Below are 25,972 nucleotides of genomic sequence, written 5' to 3'. Positions count from 1 at the left end.
TAACCATAATTCGATTCAATCAAGCCTGATTTATCTTTCCTCTGCTTTCAGGAGAGTAGATCTGGAGAAAGCAACAGCTGTGTGGAAGAAATAATTCGGGTAAGGATGCTCTTTAAAATCTTATCAATGTGTTGGTCATGTGTATAGAGTTCCCAGAAGAAGGAAGTCCTGTGGCCACATTATCAAAGTGGTCCCTCCTGGTTCTGAGGATGGTCATCTGGGTCACCAAAGTGACACTGAATAAAACAGCAATCTAGGAGCTTATACAGCCCCTGTGCTTTGCAGCACACTGAAGTGACACCGTTAAAGAGATCAGCTAAAGACCAGCAAGACAGATGTTAGGTGAAAAATACAGCAGGAGTCATATCTGTGTGTTCCCATGTGTCACCCCAGCATCCTCAAATATAACACTTTCTGAGTCAGGCAGTGGCTGCCTTGTGATTTTTTTTTTCCTCTAAACTTAACTAGAACCAGAAGCTCCCAACGTAGAGATGATGCTGGAGTCTAAAGTTTATTTCTATGCTGTATTGCAAGTTTTAAATTTCTTTGATGCCTTGTTTTCCAGTCCTTCCCACTGCCTCCCCTTTACACATAAGTTTCACACACAAGTGGACAGGCTAGGCTCTTGCACTGTGTTTGCGTGTTCCAACTTACAATCAGGAAGACATCATCAACCTATAGTTTTTCTTCCCTCATATTTTTTCAGGGAAATGACTTAAAAATTCACAGTTCTCAGGAAACTGATATTGCACTGGGCAGAACACCAAAATAAATCACACCAGGTGGTATGGTCATTCGCTATAAAGAGGAGGGCATTCACGTGTTCCTACCTTTTGAACACCCTGCGTGTTTTTACATGAATTGCCAACACATTAAAGTATTATGATATAATTACTTGACTTAAAATTTTTACCTTCACAAATCGATTAAAAAAAAAACAGGATATTTTTCTTCCTGCAAAATGTTATTTCACAAATCTTTTTAAACACAGAAATTGGTCAGAATAATTAAAGCTAGAGTGAATTCATAATGATTTTTTTTTCTTCTGAAGAAAGCTGTGGTCAAGGCACAAAGGTTCACTCCTTTAATTATGTCAAGTTCATGTTTGATTCAAGAACATCTGTGTTACCTGCTTCATTTCGGATTAAATCATGGATAGTATTTGATGCTGATAAGCTTTTCATCATGCTTTCATGTTGCAGCTAAACGCTCCATTTCTAGGGCCCTTTGATTGGCTGCAGTGCCCACGTTTGTGTACCTCCCTCCTTTACTTTAATGAGGCACACCTCTTCACTCTGTTTTGTATCCATTCTGAAGAAATTTGTCATTTGGCGCCCCTTACCTTTCTCCTTCATCCTTGCTCTCCCGACTGGGTCTCCCAGGCTGGCTGGACCCCACAATTCTGCCTCCATTGCCTGGTTGCTGGGATTCCAGGTATCTCCCATACATCGTGTTCAACTCTGGGCTTTGTGTTCTTATCTGTAGACAGGGTTTGAAGTCGAAATAAAGACTTGAATAATGTATACATCAAAAAGGTATACTTTAAGGAAATTGAAATTCACACAAGTAAATCAGATTCCTCCAGTCAAGTAAAGCTTTCGCTCTATGAAGACAGCAGATGACAGCCTCACGGCCCCGTCTACCCCATCCCTAACCTTCCTACCACACTGCCTCAGAGCCTCCTACTGGGTGCTGCCTCTTCTGCAGCCCTCCTCCTGTCAGGCATGATGCAAAGAGAAAGACTGGAGCCATATAGTGGATGGGTCGGTGCCCCCATGGGAGGCTGAAGTTTCCACACATGTACTAACTGGGCCTGGATGTGGGGACTGTGATAGAAGACAGTGAACTCTTTGAGCTCTCCTCCTCTCAGAACCTTTAGGAAATCTAGTACTAGATGAAGTAGTAGAGGTATCAGTCCTGCAGTGGAGTCTTGTACACCAACCCGATTCCTCTTAGGTGTCATTAGTAAGTCAGTAATGGAGGAGCTACCAGCAGATGTGCTGTGTCTCCAGGGGTGCCTGATTTTTTCTTGCTATCCCTTGCCTCACTGGATTGGCTATTCTTCACCGTCATCTTTCCCTCTCTCTTGAAATGTACCGTCTCCCCCAGACGTAAGCCCAGGGTTCCGTTTTACTAACAGCCTCAGATACTTACTATGTATCTGTCCCTCCTAGACTGTGGCCCCAACACAAAGTCAATGAGCAAGTGAAAGAGTGAGTTTTCCTCCAAAGGAAACCCCAGGAAGCCATTGTGAAGCGATGGCTGAGTCATGGATGTGGCCGATTGTTTTCTTGTTGTCTAGTTTCCATGGATAGCCTCTGTAGAGCCCAAGTTTCTTCCTAACTTTTCTGCTCTCTGACTCCCTGGGGGAAACCGGATGTGGCCAAGGTCATCAGGAGTAATTGTGTGTAGCCATGCTGTGTAATGGGTGACGGTCTCTTGTAAAGGAAGCAGAGGGCCCTGAGAATGTCTCAGAATGATGATGGTTGGAATTCTCATGTCCTTTCTGCGTAGAAAGTCATCTGGGAAAACAGGGATGGACTAAATAGCCATGGCCTCTTACCCTTGCGGAACTGTCTGCCTACCCGCAGTAGTCAAGTTAGGAAGTACGTAACACCAGTAGAGACCGATTCTCAGGGATTTACATGACCCTACCATGTGCTGTATGACCTTGCTTGTGGTTCAGGCTGGGCTCACTGAGGAAGTGACTGGTGGGTAGGAGATAAATAGGACATTGACTGGGAAATGAAGAAGCCCAAGCAAAGGAAATGGGAGAGCCTGTTGGAAGCCTGTGAGGGCAAGGTAGAACAAATGATGAGAGTGGAGGGTGGAGATAGGAGGAGCCAGATGGGGCTGGCCTCCCAGGCGTGCCCAGGCCCTGTGGTAGCCATCAGGTCGGTGAAGGGGGTGATATGGTCACATTGACTTCAGTTCCCTATTCCGACAGCCATGCAGGATGAGGTGAAGAGGCAAGGAGAGTAAGAAGAAAGGGTGAAAACCCTTGAAAAGTGCAGAGGAGAGATGGATAGGGGTGCAGACTCTGAGAACCATGGTGGCACTCAGGATTACTCCTGTTTAAGGGAGAGGGAGGAGATAGGAATCCATTTGTAGACATTCTGAGTTGAGTCGACTTGGGGCATCCAAGGAACAGAGACGGGCACGTAGGTGAGGTAGCTCACAGTAGACAACCGAGCTAACTGGTAGTAACACAACAGATAAGACCACATTTTCCAGGAGAGAGACTGGAAACAAGAGAGCAAGCGCTTAAGGCCCAAGAAGGGAAGGAAGGTCCAGCTGTGACCAGAAGAGGGAAGTGGGGTGGAGCATAGGGCAGGGAGTTTAGAGGGATGGGGTGTCGGGTCAGTTCTCAGCGATTGAAGGAAGGAAGCTGGGCCGTTCTGCTGTCGAGGGGATTCCCATGTGTGAAAATGCCAGCCCATACATCCACGCAATAAACTCGCACCGGTTTATGGCTCACATTGCCAACCGTGTCTTTACCTTGGGCTGCTTCTCCCTGCTTTTATTTTTTGCTGAGGTGACTGTTTTCAAATCATCTGAATATTACCATACATTCTAAAGTATCATTACTTTTTTTTACTCTTGCTCAGAGAATTTTTAATCCTGGGACCTAATAAATCTATGCATAATTGTGGAATTCTCTCATCCAAGAGTGAAATTATCACCGAGTCCTAGCAGAGATGGGCCGTAAGGGCTTGAAGCCCTCATGGCTGACATATGCTCGGAGTAGGTAGTTCTGCTAGTCATCCTTGATCTCACCCCTGAAGGTTCAAGTGGAATAATACCTTGGTGCCTTTAGTAGCAATGCCCATTAACATAGAATGACATTAACATTTGTTCAGCCAATAAAAGCCCTTTACAACATAATGGAAGGAGTGCAGGGCTGGGATCCAGGATATACAAGTTTTATATACAAGAAAGTTTTAGGTTTCACTTTGCGGAGGGCACTCCCACTAAGTGCTGTGCCTTATAATAACAACCAAGGGGCCAATACTTGAGGTTCTGGTTTGAGTTTAGAGACCATTTGAGTGTCCTGTCTGAACAGATTCCCTCCCTAGCAATCCTCCCTTGTGTGAGTTATCAGCCCTGGGTATTTGCATAGGGTTGTGTACTATTGTTTATATGAAAGGGGTAAAGCATGCTTGTTTAAATTCTAGAGATCCATTTCCTGACTTATAATGGAATGGCCTCCAGGCAAGTACAAGGAAGCAGTTTTTCTCCGCCCCTTAATTTCTCAGAAAACTGAAGATCCCTGCTACACACCATCTCTGGAGAGGCCTGTGCATGGTAAACAGTGTCACATGGCTAGTGCATCATTAAAGCCTGTCACATGGCCAGGCTCTGGGTGGTGGGACAAGAGAGGCCTTGTGTTCCAACATCTATGTGCTCTTTGCCCCAGATGAAAACATATTAGCTGCTCTGTGCCTATGGGAACACAAGAAACAAAGAGAGGACTTGTTCTGAGTGACTTGCTGGGGTCATTTGGAAGACTGGCTCAGGTCACCTCTCCTCCACTGCAGACCAGAGCGGCTTTTTAGAAAAGTTAGTACTGTTTCTTTTATAATTTTTTTTTTTAAAATTTGTTTGCAACTCTAAAGATTTAACTCATGACAAATTGAAGCCCACCAGTGACAAAGACCAACCCTGGGAGAACTTGTCAAGGAATAACATGAATACACCCCATTGCTTATTATTAAGGCAAAAAAAGCCTGATGTTGACATAGAGGATTCACTAAACAAAACCTAGAATCTTACTCAAGGATAAATTAGGGCATTTCATAGTGTTGTGTTTTATGTTTTCTTCTTGCTTTTGGTCATCTGAATGTTAAAGGACAGAAATTTCATGTGTTTATATTTCACTTTATATCTATAAATAAATTCCTAATTTAAAAAAAAAATCACCGTTAGTCCATGGTTGAAACCAGAAGCCCTGTATAAAGGACTACATTCCTACCTACCAAAGGTGTCCAAGTGACTCATTGCAGGGCCATCTGGCCACACTCTGTATGTATGCTATGAGTCTAAAAGAGTTGAGTCTGTAAGAGAGGTGGGTCTGACCCAGTAGGCTTTGGGGTGACAGCTATGGTAACCCATAACCCTGAGGTACGGAAGCTCCTTCTGAGAATACTCTGATTCTGTTCTCAGTATTTTTTCTCATCTGCTGCACAGTTAGGAATCATCCAGTCATGTGCAGGATGGTAGAGTTAGATAACTCGAAAATCATCAGAAGCATGTCTTTAGTTTCTGCCCTAGCAGGGGAAGGTACCTCAGCCTGTTCATGAGTGTCTGTCAACATTTGCAGCCATGTTGTCTGGTTTTCCTGACATAACTTTCCCTAACTTTTAAACTAAAGTTAGCCATGTTGTCTGGTTTTCATGGTTTTGTGAGTTTCACTATTGCGGTAATGTCAGCAGCAGTGAACAATACTCCGTTTTTATGTGTGTTCCATCCGTGAGGGGCAGAAAATACCTATAAAGTAGAGGATGACACAGTGCCCTAGGTACCTGCTGCCCCTCAGGAGAGGCTCAGTGGGTAGGAGAAACAGTTTACTGGAAGACAGGCAGAAAGAAAACACATGGAGATATGCTCCTTTGAGAATCAGCCCTCCTTGACAGGTGGGGTGCTCAGTCCAGCCCCACCAACACAGGACAAGAGGCTAGGAGCTAAAGTGTTGTAGCTGCAGGGCGGTGATCTTGCCAGCCTCCTCTGCCTGGTGGGACTGCACGCTGACATGCATATAACCCATTCAAACTTTCAAGGTATCTTCTCTATCTTACCTTCTCTGTGTTTAAGGGAGCCGTGTCAGAAAAATAGTGCTTAACTGTGAGTCTCATGGAACAGAGAGTAAGTGCTCTTATCTGTACCCACAAGTGAGACTTACCATTGCTGTGTCTTCTTTATAGAGCAGGAAATATTAATGTATGCAAAATCACAGTAGGCAGCCAGACTTTAAAATGTACAAATCACCCTCAAAGACATCACTTAATTTTTACTTCATTTTTTTTCCTTTTTGAATTGACAGGTTAAAAATAGTGTGTGTGCATTCTAGGAGAACAAGATTCCGGCATTCTGTCATGTAATAGGATGACACATTATACATTTCAGAAAAGTTAGGGAAATAATTCCAAATGCTTTTCACAACAGGGAAATGGTAGTCATGTAAAGGCACAGTGTGCCTGGGCTGATTCATGTGTTATACAAGGTTTACACAAAATTTTATTTTACTGCTAAGGAGCATAGACCCCTGTACCTGACAGATATGTTCTGGGCCACCCGGCTGTGCTCTTAACCCACTTGAGTCACCTTCTGTGTGGCCTTCCCTCAAGCACTCTTCTCTAGTACAGATTTTTAAGGTGTTGGGGCTAGAACTCAGGGTGTTGCAAATGCTAGGCAAACATTCTACCACTGAACCACATCCTACGTTTCTAATCTCACCTTTCTCTATGATTTCTGTATTTAATAAAGAACATGCTTATGTACATGTTTAACAGCTGTATTATAGGTCATCAGACTTTGGAAAGCTTTCAACAGGGCCTGGAATGATGGTTCAAAATGGTTAGCAGCATCCATTGCTTTCCTAGAGGGCCTGGAATCAATTCCCAGCACCCACACAGCAGCTCACAACCATCTGTGACTCCAGTCCCAAGAGATCAGATGCCCTCTTCATGGAAACCAGACACACAGACACAGACAGACAGACAGATAAACACACACACACACCCTACACACACACACACACACACACACACACACACACACACGGTGCACAGACACACAGGCAAAACACTCATATGAATTAAAAAACAAATAGATAAAAGTTTCTTAAACTTTAGAGTTACTGTGCTGTCAGTCCTTGAAAATATTTGAGGTCCTAACAAAGAGGCGTCTAGACATGAAAACATGTTCCAAAGTGATGTCAGCATTCAAGATGTGAAGGCAGGTAAGATCACACTTGCTTGCAGAAGTGTTCATGTGTGAGTGAACTCAGTGTCAGAGGAGCCCCCTCTGTGGCCCACTTCCTCTCTGCCTGACATTTTCAGTTCTCACTCTGACCTAGAAATCCAGTCAAACAGATGGGCCCTGCGTGTCAGTCCCAAGGACATGTCACCAAGTCCTGTCCTAGTACCACACTGCCCGGGTCTCCCCAGAATCGATGCCTGTGTTAGCATGGAGACTGTGTGGCCATATCAAGGTCAAGCTGTCTTCTCAGACAGGCCCTGCTGTAGTAGCATACCCAGAAGCCAGCAGTGGAGGCTGCGGTGTGAGCCCCATGCCATGTAGCAGGAGCTGGGGCCCTGGGTTATGCTGAACCTGCCTCCCTTACAATACACTCTTCCTTCGAGGAATTCAACTCACTGTGAGCATCGGGTGGTACCCTGTCCTCATCAGTATTTCTTCAACCTTTGTCCTCAGTTCCCCAAGGGATTTTTTTATTGGGGCAAGAGTGTTGGGGATAGAACCCAGACACCTACACAGGCTAGATAGCAATCTGCCACTGCCTTTAACCCCGGTACCCAAGGAGGCTCTTTAGAAACATTTTTCTGACATCCCCCTGATGAAATTCTCATCACTTCAGTTGCTCTGTGCATCTTTGGATGCTGCACACTTACCTGCCATGCTTCCAGCACAGAGTAAGCTCTTCTTCTGAAGAAGCAATAGGTGTGGTGAGCATTTGGCGATGTCTGGCTGGGTTGGGCCTCTCTGCTGGCTGTGCCACTGTGACCCTTATCACTTCCATAGGTGTTGCATTGTCCTGTACTTGGCACACTGGCATCTTCCTTGGGTGTCCCAGGCTTGATTCAGCTTCTCATGGTTCCAAGTACCAGGATAGCTGAGTGAACCCAGAAGAGACCTCACCTTTCTGGTGCCCTGTAGTCCAGGCTGCTGATGCTAGACACTTAGCCATTCTTCTATGTTGCCCCTCCCTCCTTCCTTCTGGGCGCTGTCTTCCCACTTGAGACCCACTCTCTCTTGTGCTCCCACATCCCATCCTCCACTGAAGCTGATTCAAGAGCTAGCAAGTCTTTCCACTGCCTGGTAACCGCTGTGTCTCCGATAGCTTCCTGTATTCGAAGTGCATGTGTAAGCTGTCCAAAATACTTTGATCTTACTAACAACAAAAAATAGACACGAAGCGGTTTCTCCAGAGCTACAATCCCTAGGGCTCCTCCCCTACTCCTAGGTAGGCTAGACTCTCTTCTGCTTCATTCCCACTTTGCCTTCACCCCTCTGCTGCCTGGCATTCATGCTCTACACCTGTAAATCAGCTTGTACTGAGAAGGTCACAACCCCAAACATGCTCGTCAGGAGGCTCAGGGACAATGCTCACCACTGCACCTGTGGTCAAGTGCTTGTCTAGCATCTCTCCCCTCTATATCCTGTACGATCCCTCCTGGCCTTCTGATCCTCCCTTCCTGTATCTGTCTGGGATGTTGGTGGCCTTCGGTTATCTCTTCCCATTCTTCCCATTGCTGGTAGGTGTCCATGCTATGCCTTGAACCCTGCTCTGTTTCCTGAATGGCATGCCCACCTATCTGGCTACTCCCATTTCCACATGTTGTTAACACCTCTACCTTAACTTTACTCACATCTCTAACACCTTTTCCTCTTGGGTGACTGGCTCCTTTTTTTCCCCCTTGATGTAGCACTCTCTCTAGGAACCTTCCTCGTTCCCCAGATATGAGAGGCTCCTAGTCTATGATCCCAAGAACCTGTGTTCACATTCTAATACCCATTACCTGGTGGCCTTTCTTGTCGCTCATCTATGTAGGAGAGCCTGTAAGAGACGCTTAATAAATGCTAATCAAGTGTATGAAGAGGAATGAATGAATGAATGAATGAATGAATGAGTGAATGAATGAACAAATGCTTGTTACTTGTTCCTGATCTTCATACTGTCTTCCAGCGCTATAGCAAAAACATTTGAGGTGATTTTTTCCCTTAAAACATTACTTCTCTGAGAACAACCAGCACCACTGTATGGGGAAGAATCTTTACACACCACACAGTAAACAGAGATGAAAATTTACCTGGCAGTGATTGTCAGTCAGAAATGGAAGGAAATCTAGCCGTTACCGCAGCCTGGGAAAGCCCAGGCCTTTTGTATCTGCCGCCTGTGTCTTGATTGTCTTTTATGAGATTGGGTTTTTCATTTTGATAGATAATGAATTTTACAAGTTGGAGAAATCAAGATAATAAGTTTGCGAGGATAATTTGGTTAATTAGCATGTTGCTACTGTAGAATCAAGGGCTGCAAGTCAAAGCGATTTCACTGCTAATGTGGTCTATGCAAAACGTCTCTCGGAAAAATTAAAACATCCACCCAGAGCGATCAGCTCAAGGCACATGTTTAAAACTTGTATTTATTATGAGAACCACACACAGTGTGCTCTGTTACTTTTTTTCTTCCCAAATTGAGGGTTGTGGAATTACATTGATTTGATGCAAATTACCATTGTATGCACACAGATCTCTAAAAAATAATTTCTAACATAGATAATGACAGCTTGGCAATAAAAGAGATGGGGACTTGAAAAATGAGAGCATCTAGCCTGGGAACTATTATATATTCTAAATAAGGCATAATTCTTTACCTGTTCAACCATACAGATATTTAGCTCATTTGAACCTAAAAACTTAGAAAACTAATTTTTCCTTTGTCCTTGCATCTATGTGTCTTTAGTAAGCCCTGCTAGGTTTGATTTGTAGATGTACGGTATCCCGTATGCTCAATGGATTCTGGGAAGTATAAATACTGAGAAAACAGCAATCAGAACTTGCATGCCTGGCACCTCTGTACACTCTTTTGTTCTGAGTCTCTAAGAAGCTGTTTTCTCACAGACCCTAATTTCCCAATAGGTAGCACAGTGTTGGGTTTACCATCCCAAATTAAATGCTTTATTGAGCCTGAAGCTTTCTTTCTTTTCATTTGTCTATGGCTCTATTTCTGGTCCTAATTGTACCTCAGGACTTCTAGAAAAATCTTATGCTCAACACTTCCATTTTCTGGCCAATGTCTCTCCACAAAACTACCTTCCCCAAAGCCTTTGCTTTCTGAGGATCAGTTGGTGATCTGGGCCACTTCCTGTGCCTTGCATAGTCCGTTTGGAAAGGATTTTCTCTCCCAGAAATTTTCTGGGAAGCAGTGGGCAGTTCCTTATTTATAGTTATATATTTTTTTATTGACAAAGTTTTTATCATAATGCCCGGACTGTTTTTATGGTAATTCTTAGTGAGTAGAGATTTGAAGTCCCATGAAATTAATATATGAAAGTTTCTCATATTCAAGGGTATGTCTCCCAATATTGATTAGACTTCTAAAATTGGCTTTAAAACATCAAGAAGAGAGGAGAGAGGATAAAGCTCACTTCCTGCCTCAGATGCAGAAAGCCCAAGGTTAAAAAAACAAAACCAAAAAAGTTCAAATCCTCATACTTATTATCAGTCTGTCATACAGTAATTAAAAACCCCAGGCCTTGGCTACCTGTAAGTATTTTCAAACACAGATTTATTGCACATATGAAGCCCACACTTTAAATCACCCTCATATTCCATCCTGGGGAACATTTTTCAAACATCTTATACACGCTTACCTCCTCTCCGAGTTAAGCTTTTCCATCTATAGAAATAACTTGTATGCTGGGCCATTTCTTTAAATATGCATTTAAAATTCATTTTAACAGTATATACTTGTAAGAGAACAAAACAGGTGGGCTTTTTAAAGTTTACAGTTAGCAAGAATTGCTGTTGAACACTTGTCTTTAAATGACCAGCCCCTGAGTCCTACCTCAGCCATGTCTCGGGAAACCAAATTAGAAATTAAGGGCCTGGTGAGGCTGAACTTCATGGACTTACAATGCAGAGCCTCAGAAGAGTATTGAAGATCACCAGAGGAGAGGGGGAGAAGGAGAAAAGAAACCCCAGGCATCGTGCACCCAGAAAACAAGCTACAGTGGGTCCCCCTTAGGTCAGGGAAAGAGACCCCCTCTGCTCTGCAAGCAAGCTTCATCATCTTGACTTTTTTTTTCCTTTTCCTGGTTTGCTCATTGAAGTCATCAGTACACCCTGCAATCCCCGAGCCCTGAACTCGGGAGGGGAAGTGGGAGATGAAAATGCAGCTAGTTATTGTCGTGTGAAAGGAGGAGCCCACTGTGCATGTATAAAGAGCAGGTTCCCGGCGCGTTAGAGACAAGTGTTGATGCTGGGGGTGGGGTGGAGGTCATGGTAGCCGGAATCATCTAGAAAGATTGTCAGAAACCCTTGGATGGTGAAATGATTAATCACTTTAGCACAAAAGAACACAAAAGGAGACTTGTTCAGAGTAGGCAGGGGATGGAGCATTAGCTCCAGGGGCCATGGGGCTCCTCTGTTTAATAATTCTTTTTTTTTTTTTTCAAGAGTGTGCCGAATCAAAAGCAAAAGCACATGCCACTACAGGAAAATCAACCAAACCTCCAGAGAACAAAATAGTAAGTTAGGAGGAATAATTAAGAAACAAGACTGGCAGTCATATAGGTTCGAAGATCCCTTCACCCAAAGCCTAGTGTGCTAGTGACAGGAAAACTCACAGGCCCTCAGACCATGTCCTGGACCCGGACACCCGTAAACATGAAAGGAAAAATCTGAGGCTGGGGGCTAGACAAGTTCCATGATTGGAAACATAGACCACTGTTCCCTGCTGCCCTGCTTAACGTGTGCTGCTGGAATGTGCTTTGCATGAGTTACTGCCTTCTCATGTAGTGCCATCCCTGTCTTCCAGGTGGAAAGAGACAGGTAGAGACAGTAGCACCCAGAGCAGAGTTTAAACTCGAGTCTCCCACGGTGTAGCCTGGGGCTCTTCTATACCATGCACAGTACAGCCAGTCCCCATGCCTGTGGAGAATAGGAAGGATTCAGGAAAGCAGCTCCACAGTCTGAATCGTGCACCAAGGCTGTCACTGAATGTGTGAGCTGTGTGGGTGTGGCCCCTGCGGCCTCCACCTTCTCACAGGTCTTGGGCTCTCTCCAGCGATTAAGGTTTGGCATCCCCTGCCTCATGTCTCAGTGGAGAGCCGTGGTGTTAGACCTGCTCCACGTCACTAGTCATTTCTCCCCGCAGGTTTCAACACGTTGTGTCGGGTATTATAGCCATCTAGAGATGACATAAACCACATGGGAGGGCATTTGTAGATTTTGTACAAAAACCATACCCATGTTATACAAGGGATTTGATCATTTACAGATCTTCATGTCTTCAGGAGACCAATCCCCAGTGGCTATCAAGGAACAACTGTTAAAAAACAACAAACAAACAAACAAACAAAAAAACATGTTTCTAAACATCAGACTGTGGCACAAGTATCTCAAGACCCTTGGATCTGGTCCACCTCACTCCCTTCAGCCTGAAGAAGACACATCATGGCCCACATTGACTGTTCCTGTTTGTGGAGGGATGGGGGAAGTGGCTGACTGTTCCTGAGATATAGGGCTGAGGCTTTGGATGCATAAGCCACCACATGAAGAAACCTTGCAAGCATAGAGACACTCTGATAGTCCCTGTATGTCAGCCTGGAGCATACATAGTTACTTAACAATATACTACGAAATGCCAGACTGGATTATTTTTTTTTTTTTTGCAATGACCTGGGTGGTTACTACTGTCTGTGGAGCCCTGTGGTAAGTGGTGCTACCCATGGCACCCCAGAAAGAACAACACTGGAAGTAGTCTCCTTTCCCAGGGAGAGGAGAAAGTAAAGGAAGAGTAAGGAGACACCAGGTGGGATTGCAGTAGAGAAGCCAAGGCTCTCCGGGCTGCCAGGGTAAGAATTTGCAGCTGAGCCTGAGCCTTAAGTGGTTCTGCAGCTCACTGCACGTGTGACTTTAGAGCCAGCACAGATTGCAGTGTGCTGCACATTTATTTTCCGAGGGAAGTCTATTGTTCTCATCCACTGTTGCATATGGCTGTAACATCTCCTGCTAGATAAATTTGCAAACTCACGTGTCCCAGTGAATCAGCATGTCTAACAGCATGTTTTCATTCATTACATGTGCTTCTGGAGGTGAACCCGTCTGTAAACCTGTGACTAGAACAAACATTTTATTTTGGGAACTGACAGCCGTTAGCTGCTGTCATTTTCACTGTTGAAATGACTTTTCAGATTTGTTAGAAATGAGGTTGGTTTAAAATCTCAGTATAGAAAACATAGTTCTATGATATTTGCTAGGCTTTTTTTTTATTTGCTAAAGCATTACTGGTTATAGGAAAGACAACATTAATACAAACTTCTCTGAGGAATTTAAGTACTTGCTTAGTTTCTTTACAACATGGCACTAGTTTGTAAGACAAAGTGTTAAAAAATCTTTTGAAATTGCTTGCCAAACAATATAACACAAGGAATAGCCTTCTTTTAGTTGAATGTAAAGCAGTACAATGTTGTGAGTCAATTCGCAAAGTGGTGTTCTGCCACAGTTCAGGTCCATACATAAGCGACCACAACAGAAATCAGTGCAGACTGCACCCCCTGGTGGGCCATTTGTTTGATAGACGGTTGGTTGATAGCTTTTTGTCTCTTAAGGAAGAAGTGGAATTTTACATGTAGACAATTCATGTCTTTCTAGGAACTCAAAAGTGTCCTAAATTACCAAGCTTGGCTTGGTTTTTAGTGGGAGGTCTCATCTGTGTGAATCGTTCATAATGTTAATCTGTGTTTGCTTCAAAAACAAACAACAGCGCATGAGTATTTAGCACTGGAAATAGTGTCTCCTGATGGGTTTTATTTTCTGGCAAAATGGTGGTCAGCATGTCTCCACTAGGCATAGAGCTCAAAGGCATAGAGCTCAAACTGCACAGAACTTGAGAAAGTTCTCCCAAAAATCTTAGTCATGTTGTAGCTTAGAGGTGACCTCCTTTAGGAGCACCGGTCCCACTGTGAGAGAAAAGACAGGACCAGGACATTAACGACTTTCACAAAACTCATTAGAACTCAAGTTGCAGAGCAAACAGCCCAAGCTATATTAGGGGAAGGGGGATGCTCTTCAGGACAAATCGTGACCTGAGTATTCCTTATGCAGGAGAATAATCAAGGCCGTGATACTGATAAGAAGCCCAGCTAGAAACTGAAAGACTTTCGAAGGTCAAATGTAGACTCATAGCTGTGAGCAATTCATGCAAATAGGTTTGCCCCCTCTGGCAGATCTACCTGGCACCTGTAGGAGAGACCTGAGAATCCTGAGACATATCACTTGTGAATATCCATCCAGACCCAGCTACCCTGCCTCTCTTCCTGATTAGAGCCTCATCTTGCAGGAAGGACACAGAGGCCAGCCTGTAGAACTGCATCCCTCCACATGGAGGAGGGAGGTGAACAACAGCTACAGCAGCTACCAGCCTCTGCCAAGATACAGACTCACCTCCTCTCAGTCCTAGGGCACAAAAGCAGGTGGATGGGAAATGTATCATGAGGGACCGTGCTACCTACCTGACCAGGGGAGGACAGGAGGAAACTAACAGTGCTTCTCCTTGGGAAAGGGTAGGGATTTGTGCAGTGTGCATTACCTAACCCCTGGGCAATGAGCTAGAATGCTTAAAGGGATGATCTGTGAAGACCCAGTCTCAGAGCCAATGGAAGCCTGAGTAGCAATCAGAGCATAGACACTATCTTCCTTCCCTGTCTCCATTCTTGAACACAGAGTCAAAAAAATGAGTAGAGTGCAAAGTAAGAAGAGCTTTGTAACGGGGAGGGGGGATGATCGCAAGTCCCAGGGGAGCTCACATGTAGCTCACTTCCTGGATACATGAACACAGACCTCCAAATAAACAACAAAGCCAAGGCCACTGGAGAAGCGTTTCATGGCACATCGTGGAATATGTTTACGTCAGTATCTACTGACACTGGCAGTTTGGTTGTTTGGGAGAGTGGATGTGCAGACGCATCCAAAAAGAAAAAGACAAAAAATATTTTTGGGGGGGAAGAGGCTACCAGAATCTACTATGGCACAGATAATAGAACTTTTAAACAAGGTATTTATTTGACACAGTTAATATGCTATTCTTACAGAGGAGGTAGACAGAGTGCAATGCACCAGAGATGAGAACTACAAGGCAGAGCCCGATGAAAAATTGAGAAATAGAAAACAACAATTTAAAAATTATCTCTTTTCCCTTCATCACAGATGGCAAAGAGAAAGTACCTCAGCACTCTGGCAACTTTCTCCTAAGACGTTACACACACAGACACACACACAGACACACACACACACACACACACACACACTACTGCCAGCCCCATCCACCCAGCCTAGGCTCGAGACCCACCTTTGGTTCTTTGGCATTTATTGTCTGTTTTATCATAACATCATGCTCAGTAGCACTCATTTCTGGCACCATCTTCTGGATTCAGAAAGCAGTTATGCCTTATAAAAGGTTTACCACTTGCTTTGTGTGAGGGCAGGCTGCTGTGTAGCAGCCGTTATCTAGTTGGGGAAGCTGGAGATGTCTTGCTATGCTTTCTTTTCCTCTATCTCAGATGAGTGTCTTTGATGGAGACCAGGCTCTCCATCCAAGAAGAAACCGGCATGCCTCTTCTCCTCAACTTCTTCAAATCCTCAGCCATCTTCATCCTCCCATTCCTTCCCCTTTGCTATTTTATCTGTGTGGTAAATTTGGTTTCAGATGGGGTATGCAGATCTCGCTGAAATAATGAGCCAGCATCTGCATGGAGCTCACAGTACCCAAGCCTTATTAAATAGTCAGGGTCAACATCGGGTTTTATAACGTCAGTGGGATCAGCCAGCGGACACGATGAATCCTCATTAAGAGCTCGTTCTCTTTTAATTTAAGTAAATGTTTCTTGTCCTGGGCTTCTCGGGAGCTGCTTAACTATTTTTGAAACATTGTGTTAGCTTTTGAATAAAACAGGCCTAACAGTCGGCTACACAAATTGTAATTTTCTCTAAAGCGAGAACATAGCTGAGGTCATGGCCTAATCTTTTGTGATGTCTCCTGTGAGTAGCTGCACACCTCTCGTTTTTCCAACCCTCCCCCCCCCTCTCCAGCACTGGTGTTGGTACTTACGGGTGCCCTTGACAAGCTTGCATGGAGCATGCCATCATGCAGCTTGAAAATGTTCAAGAGGGGACGCTCAGATTTTAAAAATATGTCAGCTTTCCTGATTATATTTTTTTCTTCCTGGAGGTCAAGCTTTCCATTTTGACACTTAATGAGTAAACTGCCTGTGTTGCGAGAGATGGGATAATGAATGTTAAAAAGACATAATCAGCAATGACTAAATAATTAAGGGAATTGAAATGCAGAGTCATCTGGGAATGCATTAATAATAACACAATTTGTTCCATATGCTAAAAAAATTCTGTTTTTAGAAAATCACTCATTACATATGCTCCATGGCAAAAGGGAGGAAAAAAATTAATGTTGACTAATAGGAACTGTAATTAGGCGTTCTGCTTCTAAACAGCTGCATAAAAGATGAAATCATATAGAAGGTATATTTAGATACGAGTCAGAAAGTAAACTGATTATTATTCATGGTGCTGTTAATGGGAACGGCAGTTTATGCACGTAGTGGGAATTGCGCTGGGCAATTAAGAGAGGCACACCACTTCCTGTTACATGTTTACGGTTACATGGTTCCTTTCCATCCGTCGGTGACTATCTCTTTCCGTATCTTTTGCCAGTGAGAGTCATGAAGTATGTGTACACTGAGCATCTGGGGATCCTGGGGCTTAGCAGGTCTTACATAGAAAGGATGCTGTGGCCAGAGGCTGCTTGAGGTTGAGTCTCGTGTGGCTTTATCAGGAAGGCCAGCAGGTGCTCCACACTCTTCAACCTCTGCAGGGGTTTCACCTTCAGGGGTTGTGGAAAGGAAAACAGGAGTGATCTCTGCCGCAGAGAGGCCACTGCAGGTGTCCTCTTAAGTTACCCACTTCTCAAAAGAAAAAGGGAAAAGCAGAGTAAAATAAAAAATAAGCAGCAACTGATTCCTCTACCATCCACTCTGTACCTCTTACCTGGTCTCCGGGATTGGTCCCATTTCACTAATCACCACAGCATCCCTTGAGGTTAGCCTACTACTGTCTAGTAGGAAACTATGGGAGTTCAAACTCTAGAACAAAGACATTTCTGATCATGGAGTCTCTGTATAAATGGTGATGCTCTGTGGGAGAATAAGAGTATGATGATCATAAGTGACATATTACAAGAAAGTGCGATTTCAACATTTTTAATGTGTTTGCCTACTTACTGTTGTTCACAGAAGGCCAAGCCACCACTTAGCATCCCTCATTTAGGAAGGCAAAGACTCTCGGGACCTACAGCCAGGATGTCTCTTTACCACATCTCCTAGTCTTCTCAGCCACACAGTGATTCTGTCTGCAGAAGCAATCATCCCCATCCCATCACTCTGCATGGTGTGGACTGTGGAGAACCTGGTGCCTGGAACCTCTCCTCTGGAAGGAGCATGAATTATATGTATAAGTTTCTGGACAAGCTCACATCTGCCTTTTCCCCCTATATACGGAAGGAAAACAGGACCTCTTCTTTTGGCAGTGTAGCAGTTGGGACTCTTGCCATGAGGCCTTTGCAGAGTAGGAAGACCGTTGGATCTGATGTCTGCATCCCTGGGTTAGAATCTGCTGGTTTTATGGCCTTAAGAAAAATCCCTCCACATCCCAATGTTCTCATCTATAAATCAGAGCTAATTAAACCTTCTTTTCCTGTCTTGCAATGTAGGTCTGAGGTTCTCACAAGGAAGATGAATGTCAAAGTACTTCGTAAGCTGTAAATCATATAGTAAGATGTAAGGCTTGGTTTTTGTTGCAACCAATATTTATCACCTTCCTTTTAGAGCATTGGGTTCTCAAAGGAACCAATTGTCTTATCAAAGTCCCTGGTTTATACCCATAGAATACATGGCTCTTCATTCATCTCTGTAGATAAATTGAGGCAGAAGGATGCCCTTCACATCCCAGCCTCCAGAAGACATAGATATGTGTTGGTTATAAGCCAGACTTGAACTAAGGTTGCTAATCAGCTTACCTTGAATTGGAGATGGCCCAGGGGTATCTTCTGAAGTCAGTGTAGCCACAAAGACCCTTAGAAGTGGACCGAGATGAAGATAAAGAGAAAAGAGAGGAGGCAAATGAGGAAGACGAAGGCTCAGCCATAAACCAGGTAATGTGAATGCCCTCTAGGACCTCAAGGGTCAAGGAGTAAATTTTCCATGGAACTTTCAGGACAGAAGGTGGCCCAGCCAACACCTCGGTGTTCACCTCTACAGTCATAAATGTGTGGCATTAGCCCACTAGGTCAGAGGCTATTTAGTCCTGCAGAGATAGGAAGCTGCATCAACCCAGCTTGACTAATGCAAAGGCACAGAGTGTCGGGTGCTGTTAGAAATAACCAAAGCCAAGGCTCTCCCCAGTCAGCTGGAGGATTAGCAGCCTAATGCCTCTACATAGGCCTGGTCTGCCCAGGCATTCTGACTAATCCTGCACTTTGCTGTCACTTTAGTTCCTGACTTAAGTAAGCAATAACTTTATTGCTCTGTGCCCTGTGGTATTCCACTCGGCGACTGCCAGACAGCTTAAGTGTGGAAATGATTTCTGAGGCGAGGGAACAGGTGTGGTGAGGTTAGAAGCCCTGGAGGGGGCATATGCAGGACTTTCTGGGTTGCATAGCAACTAGGAGGATGCTCAGCTGCCTTTGAGTTACAGTTGACCCTCCTCACCTGCTCCTCACACCGAGCATTCCGCTTCGGACCACCCAGTGATAGTAGGCCTGGCTTACTCATCGGCTTCGAGGTTGTTTTATAGGTACCAGTATTGAGTCAAATCCCAGAGGGCCTTAACCAGAATCCACGAGTCCATCAGTCCATTAGGAAGGTCTTGGATTGTGAGTGTATAAGGTTGATCTGGGGTTACTGAGCACTTTCTATACTCCACTGTAGATGCTAATATCCATGTGGTACTGATGATTCGGCAGTTGAACCCCTTAGGGTCTTTCTAAAACAAAGTGACCTTTATCCTGCCCACACATCGTCCATCAGAAGTTACTGGAGAACTCCTCCAGAAAGTGCTGTATTTGGCAGTAAACTGTCTTAAAATAGAATACTCAGCCCTATATTAAAGGACTTAATGACCACACATAAAAGTGAATAGGTAGCTCACAAAAGCCACAGGGGCATGCAAGGCCAGTATGAACACAGATATAGCAGGGCTTATTGGGCAAGGATTTGAGTTTCATTTGCTTACACATTTAAAGAAAACAGGTTCCCCCCTCCCCCACACACACACATACTTGTGCTCCTTGGACCTTTAATGAAGGTAACTCCAAAACACTCCCAATGACACAATGACTATCTTGAATAGCCACCTCCTTTGCCTCCGTGTGCAGTTTCTTTAAAGACAGACAGGCTTTTGAATTCCAGCTTTACGGCTTGCTAGCTGAGTGCCTGTGGATAGATTCCATGATGCTCTTGAATTTATTTTCGGTTCTGTTGAAAGAGATTGAAGACATAGAAAGATGAAATGAACCATGCCCTTGACACCCCTTTCACCTGTAACACTTCCTACTTCCTGGAAGTTCAGGCTGCCTTAGAAACAAGCCTTTCTGTTTCCACCTTGCCTGAGACCACTGAGGATGGAATACTTTAACACCCTCCCCCCCATCAGTTCTACACCTCCCCCAACACCCTCTGCGGGTTCTTTCCCTCCCTACCAACATACTTCTCTCCCATGTCCTGAGATATGCCCTGGAGCCTTGAAGGCTGTCTTCTTTCTAGAAACATCTTTTTTGTGTGTTAAAACAAAACAAAATAAAACCAACAACAAAAACTTCAAGAAACTATTTTCCATCCACTTTCAAAACCCACAGAAAAGCCTGCCTTCCCCTTTGTCTCCTCGGAGTTTAGCTTCAGATCCTTTCCTACCTGTTGGTGTTTCCTGCCTGCAGAGTGGACCTGTGATCTGCAGGAGCAAATGGAGTAAGACCCCTCTCATTCTGTGACTGCACTATCACCAGGCACTCATTAAGCAAATCCAGCGTTTTAATGCACTAACACAAACACATGATTGTGGAAGAGAGTGTATTATGGATGTAGAGGCACCAACAGCCCCCACGGAGTTGCAGTTGGGGAAAAGCATGTTACATCCATGTTGAGGCAGGCACTGTTTCTGTCTGAGAAACTAAGTTCCTGACATTATATCTCATTTTTAAAACGTTGCTAAGCAACATATAAGGATATAGTTATTGCAGTTATGTGGACTTGCTTTTTTTTTTCTAATGTCACTTCTTAATTCTGTTAAATTAGCCTCGTTATTGATTCTGTGTTCTTTCCTGGATGCATTGATTGAGGTTCTGCCATTAGCTGGGCTGGGGGTGGTGGCTTGCTTTTGTAACTAGATCACACGCCTGAGTTGTTATCAGCTGCTTGTTCATCTCCCTCTGTTTTCTTACACTACAGTAGGGTTCTGGTACCTGTCATTTGGTATCAAAACAAACATTAGAGTACGATACAAGCCCTACACTGAGCCTGCTGGTGGATCAGATAAGTCTGACCTGCTTTCTAGAATCTGTTTCCTGCCACTGGTGATCTCAACGCTTCAAGGATGCCCGTTTCTTTGTTCTGAAGTGCTTCTCCAGTCTGCCTGCTTGCTTCTCCCTGGTACATGCTGTGTCTTGGCCTTAGTGCAGAGATGATGGTTAACTGGGAGCAGAGATTTAAGCCCCCATCTCAGGGTCAGCTGTTTTGATCTTTTCCAAATCACTCTGGGCGTTAAGGAAAGGGTTCCCACTCTATGATTGCAGTGACAGTGATATGCACAGCACCCATGCTGGACCAGTGACACCAAGCACCTTGTGATTGGTTCTCCTGAACTTCCTTCACGAGGAAGGAGCACACAGGACCATGCAAGGGCAGCATTCCACAACACTGAGCCAGCGGAGCTGCAGGACACAGGCTCCAGAGTTACAGAGGAGTCAGGTGACCTCTCTTTCTCACAGAAGGATGTGACCAGCTTGTCAGAAAAATAGGACCTGTGCCTGGTCCTTTGACAAAGGAGCCTGCAAGACTAAGGACATTATTCTTGTGGCAGAATAGGGGTGGATGAGAGCTTGTGGCTTTACCAGAGTTAAGACAGCATCTAATGTTGACTCTTTTAGGACACACTAATCTGTAGAAAGCTCTATTGTTTTTTGACCTCAGAAGGAAAGAACCAGGAGAGGAAAGAATTTACAGTTTGGGCTCAGAAGCCTAATATGATACCTTTCCACCAACTTAAATATCAGAAAAGCCAATTGTCTGTTTGGAAACATAAGAGTTTCCTGTCTCAGAAAAGGCTTGCACACTGGGTATGTTGTAGCAGTTGGGATCTTAGAGCAGTCCTACCCAAAGAGCTGCTGGGATTTTATCAGACTTACTAAGAACCAATGGGGGCTAAATCATCAAGGTGTGTGCCATGCAATCATGAGGGCCTGAACGTAATCTCTAGAACCTATGTTTTTAACCTATGTTAAAAAGCTGAACCTGACAGTGTGGTTTATAATCCCAGTTCAGGGGAGGTGGAAGCAGGGCCCCCTGGGGCTAGCCAGTCTAGTGTACTCATGGAGTTCCAGACCAGTGTGAGACCTTATTTCCAAAAATAAGTGGAGGGCACCCATGGACTGACGCCTGAGACTGTCCTCTGCCCAGCATGCACATGCCCACACAAGTGTACATGTGTACTCCCCAACACATAAGCACACACCCAGAACCAACAGATTGATAGCAACTCATATATCTAGCCCGAGCTCCTGCTTGCTCATTTCTAAGGGGACAGCTAGTATTCAAATGAACTAGGTTCTATTCACCAAGGATATTAGTACACTTACATGCAAACAGTAGATCTTATCAGAATTTTATGGTGGATGCAAAGAACATTGTAGGTGGTGTCACCGATAACCCAGAGTGGGGAACACTTGAGGTTAAGCAGCCCCTCTGTTGTCCTGCCGAAGCCTTAGATGACCCCTCCCTCCTCAAATGTCTAGAGGCTCCTTTTCAGCTCCACAATAAATATTATGTTTCTTTTCAGGAATGATGAAGATTTATTAGGGGGGAAACACACTAAGTGTTATACTGTCATGTATTATAAGTGGCATTCCTGTGAAGATTTGGCATTTAACATAAAGTGCTTTCTGTCTACCAGACGGTGTGCTGCCTCCCCCTACCCACTTATTTCCTAACAAGGCTACATTAGGGAGGGTGTTTGCCGAAGTTATCAAAAACGGCAACAAATAAATGTTAATGACCATGAGAAAAGGGGGACACATACATTTGTTCAAAATGTACGTTAGTATCACGATTGTGAAAAGCGGTGTATAGAGTCCTCAGAAATCCAATAGAAATTAAATCAACATCTGGAGAACATTCCCCCTCCCCTCGTGTGTGTGCACGTACTTTGTAGATGTGGTATCTGGGTGACATCATGTTCACTGAAGAAAGTCAAGCACAAAAAAACAAGCACTGCACAATCTCACTCTGATATGGAATCTTTTATTAAGAAAGCTTATCTCAGCTGGGTAGTGATGGCAAAGCCTTTAATCCCAGCATTCGGGAGGTAGAGGCAGGTGGATCTCTGAGTTTGAGACCAACCTGGTCTACAGAGAGAGTTCCGGTGGCCAAGACTAAAAGGAGAAACCCCATCTCAACAAACAAAAACAAAAAATAAAGAACATTTCTCTCACAACTAGAAAGTAGAACAGAGGTCAGCAGAGGCTGGGACTGGCAGAGGGGAAGCAGGGGGATTCATGGGACAGGCAGAGGGAGAGTAAGGGGGATTCTAGGATAGAGAGAGGAAAATGGTGAGTCATGGGACAGAGAGAGGGAAAGCAGAGGGACTCATGGGACAGGCAGAGGGAAAACAGGAGGATCGAGGGAAAGCAGGGGAATCATGGGAAAGGCAGAGGGAAAGCAGGGGAATCATGGGAAAGGCAGAGAGAAAGCAGGGGAATCATGGGAAAGGCAGAAGGAAAACAGGGAATTATGGGAAAGGCAGAGGGAAACCGGGGAAGCAGAGGGAAAACAGTATAATCACATGTGCCTGACCACACATAAGTAGAAGAGGGAATTCTAGTGTTCTATAGCATTCTGCAGTGACTGAAGTTGACAATATCTAAGAGAAAGGATTGCGACTGTTTCCAGCATGAAGAAATGACGTTTAAAACTATAGAATTGCTGGCTTTGCTGTATTAATCATTGTATACTACATGGATCAGAATGCCCTACTGTGCTCCTTTAAAATGAAGAGTTCTGTGACTCCATGTCAGACTAGGGTGGGGTGAGTAGAAACAAGTGTACAATCAAAGGAGTAGTCGGGACTTCCCCCATCAAGTCCAGACTGGTAAGACCACAGGACACATCAGAAGCCCCATTCGTCGGGATACTCAGGAAGCTATTATCCTCCTCACTATCAGTATCTTGAGACAGTCCACAACTTACAGGGCTATTTTCTGCCCAGCATTGTTTCTTCTATGCCCAGCATCCTGCCTCACGTAAATATGCAGGAGCTCAGTACTCATTGATGGGTTTAATTAATTAATCAGTTGAACATTGACCTACCAAAGGTGACTTCACCAGAGCAATCGGCTAAGACAGTGCTGCCCTGAATGGCTGGGATTGGTTACTGTCGAATGTATTCATCATGGCCACTGCAATATGTGATGCTACGGTCTCCTCTGTGGCTTATTACAGCATTCACCTCTTATTCCTGTGAGGCCTTTCCATCTGTTTTGTGTGTTTCTTATTTTGTCTAGAAATTCAAGGTTAAGATTGGTCTTAATTAATGTTTCAGGTTAGACTGCTGAGTGTTAAAAGATCAGTGAGTTCTGCCTGTCTCTATCTCTCACTGTTTCTCTGTCTCCTGCCCTCATGTGTGTGCATGAGCATCCACATGCATGCCTGCATGTGCACACATGTGTGTGTGTGTGTGTGTATGTGCGCGCACACACACACCTGCGACATTCAGCCCAGGTGAGAAAACATTTACTCTGCTGGAATCTCATTCTGCAGAAGCAGCCATATGCATAATTATGAGATAATGGGATAAGCACTCTACTATTAAGTATGTGTGAAGGGTTCCTGGAGGGCCTGAAGAGAAGAGATTTCCATCCAGACAGTAATCAACTGTTGTGTTGATTGTGGTCAGGAAAATCAATAATTGATTACCAGTTTAGATGATGAGGATTATTTCCTCAGGCACCAAGTTGTAATGACTCGTTATTGTATTTTCGGAGAAGTTCTCACAAGCCGTTGCCGCCCAGACCCTCTGTGTTTTGTTTATTGCTCTGATATCAGTGAACAGCATACACCTTCATTCCCTTTGATGGTTTCTCTCATGCATATGATGAATTTTTATATGTGGATGTTTTGCCCTTAGTTCCTTCTCTTATTCCTCTCCCGTTTCTTCCTTTCTTCATCCGTGTTGGAAAAGGAGAGTGCTGGTATTGGGCAAAGCATACGAAGAGCAAAGCGAGAAGGATCCTACAGAATGATTTCTTGTTTGTAAAAATGGTGCACCAGAACCCAAATAGGCCAGTAATCACTCTCAGTAAATAGCCTTTGTGTTTCCTGCTGACTACAGTGTCTTATCCAGTTGGTGGGAACTAGGCTGACATGGCTGGCTAATGCTACAAAAATTATGGTTCTGGAAGTAAAGGGCCATTTTAGGCTAACTACCTAAAGAAGCAGTTTCTCACCACCTCTCTGACTTTCATGTCTTCTCTCTTCCTGTGACTCACTGAGCCTATTAGTGTCACTTGCCCAGGCATAGGTTGGGGATTGTTTTCTGGAGCATGGCCAGTTTACCAGTAGCTACAGAGCTGAAGGAAATGGCATTCCTTCCTCAGCAGACACCAACTTCTTTAGTCCCACAAGGAGGGCAGGTTTTCAGCATACTAGAAACACTATCATATAACATTGTTACTTCTGCTTAAACATAGTTTCACTCGGTAATGTTACATGACTGAAGGCAGGCCATTTTCTTACTGTGAAGGTGAAGGATAGCGAACACTTATTTTTAAAAGTAACATTATGCCTAGAGACCAAGCATGGATTCTGAGGGGCAGAAATGGATGCATCATTTCCTGGCCTCCCATCTGGGCTATGGCATTCACTGTTTGACATTAAGAAAGCTATTGCTTATGAGGTGGGAATATACCTCATGGACACTTGATGAAGATGATTTCCTGTGCCTGTTTTTAAAATCTAGCAGTTTTTTAAAAAAGATTTTCAATGAATTCTATAAAATAGAGTTTACTAGATTTTAAAAATATGTATTTATTTATTTATTCTATATGTTTGTATGTGCATGCCTATGTGACTTCTTATGTACGTCATGCATGCAGAAGGCCAGAGGACATTGTATCACCTGGAACTGGAATCACCAGTGTTTGATGTGGGTGCTGGTAACCAAACCTGGGTCCACTGCAAGAGCTTTAAGTCCTATTAACTGCAGAGCCAACTCTCCTGTCTCTTCACTGGATTTTTAATTGTGTTTCCAGTTAAAATATTTTTCCAAGGTCTGGGTAGCAAATTTTAAAAGTTTCCTATTCGTACATGAATTATTCATTTAAAAATAATTTCCATAACTTTTTAAACTTGGTAATTACATGTTTTAATTATATAATTATACATTCTAATTATGCCGTTAAATCCGATTACAGTAATTATGTAATTATATGATAATTGGTACATAATACACATGTGAAAACCTGCATAAGCATGTATTTAACAAAGGAAATGATTCTTCAGAAGACGGCTGTGTGAAGAGTAGCAAAGAAATTGTCTTAGAAGGAATGAAGAAATTGCACTAATTAGAGACTTGAATGAGATTGAGACCTGTGTACCATCATAGAGACCCAAGCACTGAGACCCATGTGCCCATCATAGAGACCCAAGCACTGAGACCCATGTGCCATCATAGAGAC

At 44.0% G+C, this 25,972-nt stretch overlaps 1 protein-coding gene across 2 annotated transcripts in view; it reads left to right on the top strand.

Annotated features, from left to right (window-relative positions):
• Aff3 (AF4/FMR2 family member 3) overlaps nt 1–25,972 on the top strand; it is a 459,969-nt gene that overhangs the window by 227,776 nt on the left and 206,221 nt on the right. For both annotated transcript variants that reach the window (XM_028775378.1, XM_028775377.1), the window contains one exon: nt 52–99. In XM_028775378.1, coding sequence (XP_028631211.1) covers nt 52–99 — 48 coding nt within the window. The remainder of the gene's footprint in view (nt 1–51; nt 100–25,972) is intronic.

The sequence above is a fragment of the Grammomys surdaster genome, unplaced genomic scaffold, assembly GCF_004785775.1.
Source record: "Grammomys surdaster isolate TR1022 unplaced genomic scaffold, NIH_TR_1.0 255, whole genome shotgun sequence".
NCBI classification, from domain to species: Eukaryota; Metazoa; Chordata; class Mammalia; order Rodentia; family Muridae; genus Grammomys; species Grammomys surdaster.
This window is presented reverse-complemented; position numbering and strand designations above follow the sequence as displayed.